We start from the raw sequence: 9881 nt of genomic DNA on the forward strand, positions 1-9881 counted from the left end.
CGTGACATCAACATACCTGACGTGGAAATACATGATGTGGACAACTGTGATGTCAACATACATGACATCGACATACATGACGTTGACATATGGACGTTGACATATATGGCGTCGAGATACGTGGCGCTGACATAAATGACATCACATACATGACGTTGACATATATGGCGTCGACATGCGTGACATCAACATTCGTGACATTGACATACATGACGTCAACATAAATAACATCAACATACATGACGTTGACTTATGGACGTTGACATATATGGCGTCGACATATATGGTGCTGACATAAATGACATCGCCATACATGACGTTGACATGCGTGACATCAACATACGTGACCTTGACATACGTGACCTTGACATATGACATCGACATACATGACGTCGACATGCGTGACATTGACAAATGTGACATTGACATATATGACGTTGACACATATGACATCGCCATATGTGATGTTGACATACGTGACGTCGACATGTGTGACATTGACAAACGTGACGTTGACATATATGACATCGCCATACGTGATGTCGACATAAGTGACGTTGACATACATGACATTGACATATATGACGTGGACATGCGTGACATCAACATTCGTGACATCAACATGCGTGATATCAACATGCGTAATGTCGACATATGTGATGTTGACATATGACATCGACATACGTGACATTGACAAACGTGACGTTGACATATATGACGTCGCCATATGTGACATTGACACACGTGACATCGACATTTGTTATGTCGACATATGTGACATCGACATACGTAACATCAACATATGTGACATCTCCATATGTGCTGTTGACATCTGTGAAGTCGACATACATGACATTGACATACGTGACATCGGCATACGTGATGTCGACATTCGTGACATCAACATACATGACATCGCCATATGTGCTGTTGACATCCGTGAAGTCGACATATATGACGTTGACATACGGGACATTGGCATACGTGACGTTGCCATTCATTACATACGTGACATCGACATGCGTAACGTTGACAAATAAGACGTCGACATACGTGACTTTGACATACGTTTCATCACCGTGCTACAGGCTGCAGCGAGGGGCGACTCCCAGCCATTAGTATTTATTTTTTTCACCTTTGGGTCGCTCCAGCCAATAGCAGAACAGCAACTACTGGGTTGGTTGGGATTAAGAGAGTAAGGTGATAGTTCTGATTCGTCAAATTTAGATAAACAACCAATTTATCACATATGTCTGCGATACGTATATTACATATACTATTATCGCAATAATGATAATGTTTTGATATATTGTGCAGCCCTAAGTGCAAGTCAAAGTAGTATTTTTAAAGAAGATCAAGATAAGAGAGATAGTGAGTGATAAACGTAGGTCATGATCAAGCTATAGCTCCTCAATCTAAAGACTCTAAACCAATCTTTACAGACATTGTTTCAGCAGTCCAGATGTTTATTTAGGTTTATCAGCCACACACAGAGGTGAGATCATCACTATGTCATCCTTTGTGAAAGTCAATATCTCCTAAAGCCACATCCTCCTCAAATTAAATAAGTGAGGTAACTTGGTGGTCACACCCAGGCCACTAGTGGTACAAGACAAAAACAGATTACTTTCATGCTCACTCAGAAGTATAACCTCAATGTTTAGTCTTTATACACATTGTGGTGCTTTCACTGAATCTCTGAGTGGTGAGCTTTGATACTATTGCTCCCACTGTACATAGATTCATCAAGGTTTTGAATAAAGTCTTTGTATTTGTAAAGACAAGCATGCAGAGACTTAGTTATCAGCAAAATGGCTGCTTTTATTTGACTACAGATGATATAAATATGCTGGAATAAGTAAAACATTTGAAATAAAAGAACCAATTACAAAACAACAAGCCAGTAATGTCATTGTGTTCCTGCAGGTGCCATTATAAACTCTACTTAAAAAAATAAATAAATTGGAGATGGAAAATGCATGCTGACTAGTCCAGACTGACTGCAAATATGCTCAAATACAATAGCTCAAGTCAAGCTGTTTTTGATATATCAGATTTCCTCCATTTAAATAAACAATACTTGGTACTGGACCCCAGAAATAACTGGATGCAGGCATTGCAAATATGGCCTATATAGTAAACAGGCTGTGATTATGGAGTTTATAATCTGCCTGATGTGTACAGTATCTTGAATAATAATAATATTATTTATTCACTGACTTTCTTTTTCGCTTAGTCCCTTTATTAATCTGTGGTCGGCACAGCGGAATGAACCGCCAACTTATCCAGCATATGTTTTACGCAGCGGATGCCCTTACAGCTGCTTCCCATCACTGGGAAACACCCATAAATTCTCATTCACACACACACACACACACACACACTTCGGACAATTTAGCTTACCCAATTCACCTATAGGGCATGTCTTTGGACTGTGGGGGAAACCGGAGCACCCGGAGGAAACTCACGCGAATGCGGGGAGAACATGCAAACTCCACACAGAAATGCCAACTGACCCCAGGAATTTTTTTAACAAATAAAATTTAAGAATTATCACAGATTTTATCCAGTTAAACAATTTTTTAGAAAAATTCTAAAATGACATTAACATATCTTGCTCTTTCTGTGAGACTTTCCTTTAAGCTATAGACATGTTCATTCATTCATTTTCTTTTCGGCTTAGTCCCTTTATTAATCTGGGGTCGCCACAGCGGAATGAACCGCCAACTTATCCAGCACACATGTTTTATGCAGTGGATGCCCTTCACTGGGAAACACATACACACTTATTCACACACAAATACACTATGGACAATTTAGCCAACCCAATTCGCCTGACGGCATGTCTTTGGACTGTGGGGGAAACCGGAGCACCCGGAGGAAACCCACGCGAACGCAGAGAACATGCAACCTCCACACAGAAACGCCAACTGACCCAGCCGAGCGACCTTCTTGCTGTGAGGCGATAGCACTACCTACTGCGCCACTGCATCGCCTAGACGTGTTGTTTTGGGGTTTTATATTGAAGAAAAACAATTCCTTAATTCAACTTTTTACAACCTTTTTGATTTATTGTAAAGTTTTTTTTTTTTTATACACAAATGCAAATATACTCAATGGAAGCCAATTTTATTATTTTTTTAAACGAGAATTGGAACTGTATTTAAAAACCATCACAGACTCTCACAACAAGAAAGCAATTAAAACGTATAAAACATGTGCTTTATTTAATATTCTGCATTCATTTGTTTTATTTGTCATGTGCCCTCTTTAATTTATTGCTTTGTTTCTTTTTTTTCTCATTGTCTTTCTTTTTCTTTACCTTTATGATAATTATTTCAAAATTGTTCCATTTCTCGTGTTGCAAAAAAGTAATAATTGTATTGCTTGTACTATACTTCAGTTACTATACTCTCTGTTTTGTATTTCTGTTTGTTGTAATGGCCTGTTGTTATTGCAATAATATAAATAAAGAAAAAAAGAAAAAAAAAAAGAAATGCCAACTGACCAAGCTGAGACTTGAACCAGTGACCTTTTTGCTGCGAGGCGAGAGCGCTACCCACTGCTCCACCGTGTCGCCATAATAATATTATTAATAATAATAATAATAATTTAACCCCCTTATATTGGTCAACATTGTCAATATATGATCACACCCAGCAGGGATGCAGTAAAAGAAACAGTATCTACAGCATAATATCAACATATAGAATTAAATATATGAATTTGGCACAGTAAGGCAATCCCCTGATAGTCAAAGTGTAATTTGCAAAATGCATACAGCACCGTCAACGTTTAGCACTGTGAGTAATGCAAGTAAATCGAGTAATTTTTTTTAACTTGATGTAAGTAAAATCAGTTGACAAAACATTTACTGTACCTGCAATTAGCTGTTTTTTTTTTTTTTTTTTTAACAAATTCTAACAATGTGATCATTTACAGCTATCAAATTCAGCTGCCTTGTATTTACATTATTACTGTACAGTATAAGTTTACCCAGTGCTTAATTTGTGAATTGCGAGGTCCCGGAACAGATCGGGGTAACAGATCCGGTTGGGCGCAGTGTACGAAAGTGAAGAGCGGGGGTTAAGGGGGGTCGGTTGTGTCGCGGACGAAAATGAAGAGGGTTGGGGAGTCACGGAAGAACGTGAAGAGCGGGGGGGGTGATGCGTGTGAGGAGGGGGATTGGTAAAATTGGTAAAATTTCAGAGGCTCCCGATCCGGCTTGTTCCGGCACAAATTAAGCCCTGATTTTACTGCTTGTTAAAATACAAAGTGTAAGATAAAAACAAAGTATTGACAAAGTGCACAGCCCATGTTTCAGAAGCATTTGAAATAGGAAGTGAAGTCTTTAAGGCAGATACGGGGGGAAGGAAGCGCTCATATATTGAAAGCGCAAGTGTACAGATGAACTTGGGCACAGTTTGAGAACACAGCATCAAGTAAGTGACAATTTTAACCATTTTTATTTACACACTGACTATTTAAATCCTTTCATATATATATTTATAAATATTTTTTTTTTTGCTCTGTTCTCTCACATACACAATATCGACAAAAACAAATGGGATACTAAAACAATACTTGATTATCATCAGTTATTGCAGTAGCATGCTGCAGCACTGTAAATGATGATTAAATGCATTCCCAGATGCTGAACTTTGATGCAGAGATGCTGTTCTGGAGCTGTTTATTGTCAGTCTGTCTATGGTTCAGAGGTTAGTAAAATCAAACTAGACAAACTGGTTCTCATGTATGGCACTAGCTTTTAAGTTGTGAATAATCAAGGCATTGTCATGTTTAAGTAAATATCACACTATTAAAAAAAATCACTGGTTCTTGGTTCCTTTCCTCAGTTCTTATGCAGTATTAAAAATAGAGTCAAATGTGTCATTTCTCAGACCAAAGTAATCTTCCAGTCATAAATGGAAAATAAACTTTTAGATATATGAAGGTGCGTGTTAGAATTAGACTACAGTTATGTACAAAAAGAACTGCTAAAAGACAAGATAAACTGCTTCATATATGATATGCTATCACTAGTAGTGTTATATATCCGAGGCATACAGTTGAATGTGAGATAACTAATTTCTAATAACTGATTTCTTTTATCTTTACCATGATGACAGTACATGCTACTTTACTAGATATTTTTCAAGACACTAGTCGAGACTAGTATTCAGCTTAAAGTGCCATTTAAAGGCTTAACTAGTTAGGCTAACTAAGAAAGTTAGGGCAATTAGACAACTCATTGTGTGACAGTTGTTTGTTCTGTAGACTATGGAGAAAAGCATATTGCTTAAGGGGGCAAATTAAAAACGGCTTTTATTCTAACAAAAATAAAACAAATAAGATTTTCTCCAAACACCATTTGCGAGATATTTGAAAAAGAAAACATAATTTACAGGGGGCTAATTATTTTTGACTCCAACTGTAGCTACATATATACTATATACATATATACTCACCGGCCACTTTATTAGGTACACCTAACTAGTACGTAACACTTAACTTTTGACTTCAGAACTGCCTTTACCCTTCGTAGCTTAGATTCAACAAGGTACTGGAAATAATCCACAGAGATTTTGGTCAATATTGACATAATAGGATCACAGTTGCTGCAGATTTTGTCAGCTGCACATCCATGATGTGAATCTCCCATTCCACCACATCTCAAAGGTGCTCTATTGGATTGATATCTGGTGACTGTGGAGGCCATTTGAGTACAGTGAACTCAATTTCATGTTCAAGAAACCAGTCTGAGATGATTCACGCCTTATGACATGGCGCGTTATCCTGCTGGAAGTAGCCATCAGAAGATGAGTACACTGTGGTCATAAAGGGATAGACATGGTCCGCAACAATACTCAGCTAGGCTGTGGCGTTGACACGATGCTCAATTGGTACTAATGGGCCCAAAGTGTGCCAAGAAAATATCCCCCACACCATTACACCACCACCAGCCTGAACCGTTGATACAAGGCAGGATGGATCCATGCTTTCATGTTGTTGATGCCAAATTCTTACCCTACCATCGGAATGTTGCAGCAGAAATCGAGACTTATCCGACCAGGCAACGTTTTTCCAATCTTCAATTCTCCAATTCTGGTGAGCCTGTCCGAATTTCCTGTTTTTAGCTGATAAGAGTGGCACCCGGTGTGGTCTTCTGCTGCTGTAGCTCATCCGCCACAAGGTTGGATGTGTTGTGTGTTCAGAGAGGCTCTTCTGCATACCTCGTTTGTAACAAGTGGTTATTTAAGTTATTGTTGCCTTTCTATCAGCTCGAACCAATTTGGCCATTCTCCTCTGACCTCTGGCATCAACAAGGCATTTGCGCCCACAGAACTGCCACTTACTGGATATTTTCTCTTCTTCTACCATTCTTTGCAAACCCTAGAGATGGTTGCACGTGAAAATCCCAATAGATCAGCAGTTTCTAAAATACTCAGACCAGCCCGTCTGCCTAAATGCATTGAACACATTTGCATTAACAACCAGTTGGACCTGATAAAGTGGCCGGTGAGATATATATATATATATATATATATGTATATATATATATATATATATATATATATATATATATATATATATATATATATATATATATATATATATATATATAATGCTTATTTTAAGTAATAAAAATGTGAACCTTTGTTAGGCCCCAAAAAAGTTGCACTAGAACCAGAGCTGTCACAAGGACTGATAAATGTGTGATCACACTAGAACTAGCGCCTAGACAGGACTTTACAGTGAATGAAGTGACAGCTGATTTTCAAAGGTGTAAAGTTAAACACTATCACAATGCTGTAGCTTATTATTCTGATTAAAAAAAACATTAAGCACTCGAATTTACAAGTAAAAATTGATGTCTCTAAATCCCTTCCTTCCTTGTGGCTCCTGAGACAATAAATGTAGAAAAATACACAAAAAAAATGTCAAATCTGATTTTTTAAAATTATTTGTGGCCAGCAGGGAACAATTACAGTATATTCAGGAACAATTATTCTGTGCAAATTCACTGGGATATGTTGTTTAAGAGCACTGAGGGCTATTTGGACATGATTAACAATTAAATTTGCTCATACTGCATGTCTTTTTGAGCAGATAATGTCAAACCAAGCAAGACAATCGGACTTTAAGGCACTACAGAGGTTTTTGTTATGTCGAAATTTGTAGGGTTATAGTAAAGTGTGAGGTTTGGACAACGATTGGTTTGAAAAAAAAAAACATTAAGATATACTGCATGATCCATAACTATAGTCATGCAATTGCATAACAATGATAATGTCCCATTGATTATAACATTAACTTGTTTTCTTCAACCTTAACTACAAACTATACTATAAAACTTAAACTATACACATATCATAAGACAGACAGAACAATATTGTGTAAAAGAGGTATATAAGGTTGAAGGAAACAAGTAGTGCAACATGATTTGTTGTACATTCACAAGTAAGCATTGTTTTCCTTATTGAGTCCTTGTAAATTGGAGTTTAAAGAGCCCATATTATAGATGAAATAGGGTCATATTTAGGTTGTAAGGGTCTCCAACAACAGTCTAATATGCATGCAAGGTCAAAAAACACTTTGATGGTCTTATGATCTGCATTTATTTTTACCTAATTATCCCAGCGACTCCCATATGATTCGTTCAGCGATTCATTTGTTCCCAAACCCATCCTCAGCGCGAAGCTAATCTGCGCTGATTGGACCGATGACAGCCTGCTGCGATTGGTCGACAACACTGACAGGCTTCAGCACGAGGCAGAGTGAAATGCCCAGCTGCTAATCTACAATATAAAAGTAGTCACAGTGCACACACGCTTCATAGTGGATTTTGGCTGCCAGTGGGTGAATGTAAACAGACGATGGACTAGAAAATACTGACGACTATTTCATTGAGCAAAAAGTCCAAGAACTGGCGAGGAGGTCACAGTCTTCTTGCTCTTTTCACACACACACACACACACAGGGCCTGCGCGTCCATAGAGAAGCGGCTGAATAGAGAGGGCGCGGCGCTCAGTTATATACGCGAATACCCGTGCGTTACACACATGAGGAGACACAGACACACACACACACACAGAGGGCCGGCGCGTCCATAGAGAAGCGGCTGAATAGAGAGGGCGCGGCGCTCAGTTATATCCGCGAATACCCATGCGTTACACACACGAGGAGACACAGACACACACACACACAGGGCCGGCGCGTCCATAGAGGAGCGGCGCTCAGTTATATCCGCGAATACCCGTGCGTTACACACACGAGGAGACACAGACACACACACACAGGGCCGGCGCGTCCATAGAGGAGCGGCGCTCAGTTATATCCGCGAATACCCGTGCGTTACACACACGAGGAGACACAGACACACACACACACACAGACCGGCGCGTCCATAGAGGAGCGGCGCTCAGTTATATCCGCGAATACCCGTGCGTTACACACACGAGGAGACAATAATATTGAGCTGAAATATTTTGAAACTTGTCCGTTGCATGTGTGTAAACAGCTGACAATCCGTAATCAAAGCGGCACGCGTCGCGTTTTCAACGTGGCTTTACACGCGATATGAGAATATAAAGAGTTAACCTGATACAGTACACGCAGTTACAAGTAACAAAACACAACTAAATACATCATGTGCAAGCTAGAGTAAACGAGGCAATAATTTTAATCGCACTTACTTACACTTGTGAAATGGGGGTAGAAACTGATTCATGATGCACTGATCCATCAGTCTTTACTGATCCTTCCTTTAACAAACTGATGAAGTCTTCTTTGAAAGCATATAGTTTTCATAAGCACTCAGAACTGCTCAAGGCTGGGCTATATTGCTGATGTTTCATCTTTGATTAGACTGTCCATAATATCCATCTGCACAGCGTGACTTCATTCGACCAGTGTCTGTGTGTGTCTCTGTGTGTGTGTGTGTGTGTGTGACTTTTTTTTCTGTTAGTGGGCGTGGCCGCAGGTTTCAAATCTCCCGGGTTTGCGCGCCCAACTACTTGTGTTTCGTAGCTGCGTCATCGCGAAACACCTAATGACTCGTTATCAAGACGACTCGTTTGAAGCACTATGAGTCGACTCTTTTATAGATGAATCAATAGTTTTAAACACTGTACACTTACAGATTTAAGCCTTAGCTGGATATTTCACTTTACTTAGAGCTATGTTACACACTACAGGGAAGGGCATTTTCAAAAACCCATAATATGGGCTCTTTAAAGGAAAGTGGCCAGTGCTTATAAAGAGAAGAGTGTTTCCACAGGTGATTTTGTCAAGCCCACTCACCTGTGTGAGGGACACTTCAGAAACGCAAAATGTTTTTATAGAGATATGGAGTGACTGTAAGAAAGTGACTGGTGCAAAAGTGCTGGTTTAAATGTTAGAGAAATGAAAGTGTGTGTTTTTCCAGGTGGTTTGTCAGGCCCACCCACCTGTGTGAGGCACAATTTGAATTGCATAATGTTTTGAGGTATATTTACAGTATATATGGTGATAAAAGTGTGTTAAAGTACTAAAAGTAAAGATGCATTAAGAGAAACTACTGATAATTTAGAGGAGAGGTTTATTAGAGGAGTCAAAAAGACAGCATGGCAGAACTTTAATATGATAATGGGACAAGTTCAGACAAGTTTTTTTTTTTATGACAGTCTATTAATATAACTAATGGATTGGAAGTTTGGGACCAGGCTGATTATAGCACCGCAATAATCAGTATAGAGGAACAACTGGTTGTTTCCATTGTTTCCAAATTACAGCCAATGAAAGAAAGCTCCATTATATCTTGATATCTGCATATTAAAAGAATGTTTGGGCCAAATAGATGGGATGTACAGTAGCTCAGTCTTTCCAGCTGTCCTTCAACA

General features: G+C 39.0%; 1 protein-coding gene across 2 annotated transcripts in view; it reads left to right on the forward strand.

Annotated features, from left to right (window-relative positions):
• Positions 1-4194: 4194 nt before the first annotated feature.
• LOC130241827 (myelin-associated glycoprotein-like) overlaps positions 4195-9881 on the forward strand; it is a 21711-nt gene continuing 16024 nt past the window's right edge. For both annotated transcript variants that reach the window (XM_056473789.1, XM_056473790.1), the window contains exons 1-2: positions 4195-4442; positions 4652-4718. In XM_056473789.1, coding sequence (XP_056329764.1) covers positions 4652-4718 — 67 coding nt within the window. In that variant the 5' untranslated portion in view covers positions 4195-4442. The remainder of the gene's footprint in view (positions 4443-4651; positions 4719-9881) is intronic.

This window comes from Danio aesculapii, chromosome 15 (genome assembly GCF_903798145.1).
Source record: "Danio aesculapii chromosome 15, fDanAes4.1, whole genome shotgun sequence".
Classification (NCBI taxonomy): domain Eukaryota; kingdom Metazoa; phylum Chordata; class Actinopteri; order Cypriniformes; family Danionidae; genus Danio; species Danio aesculapii.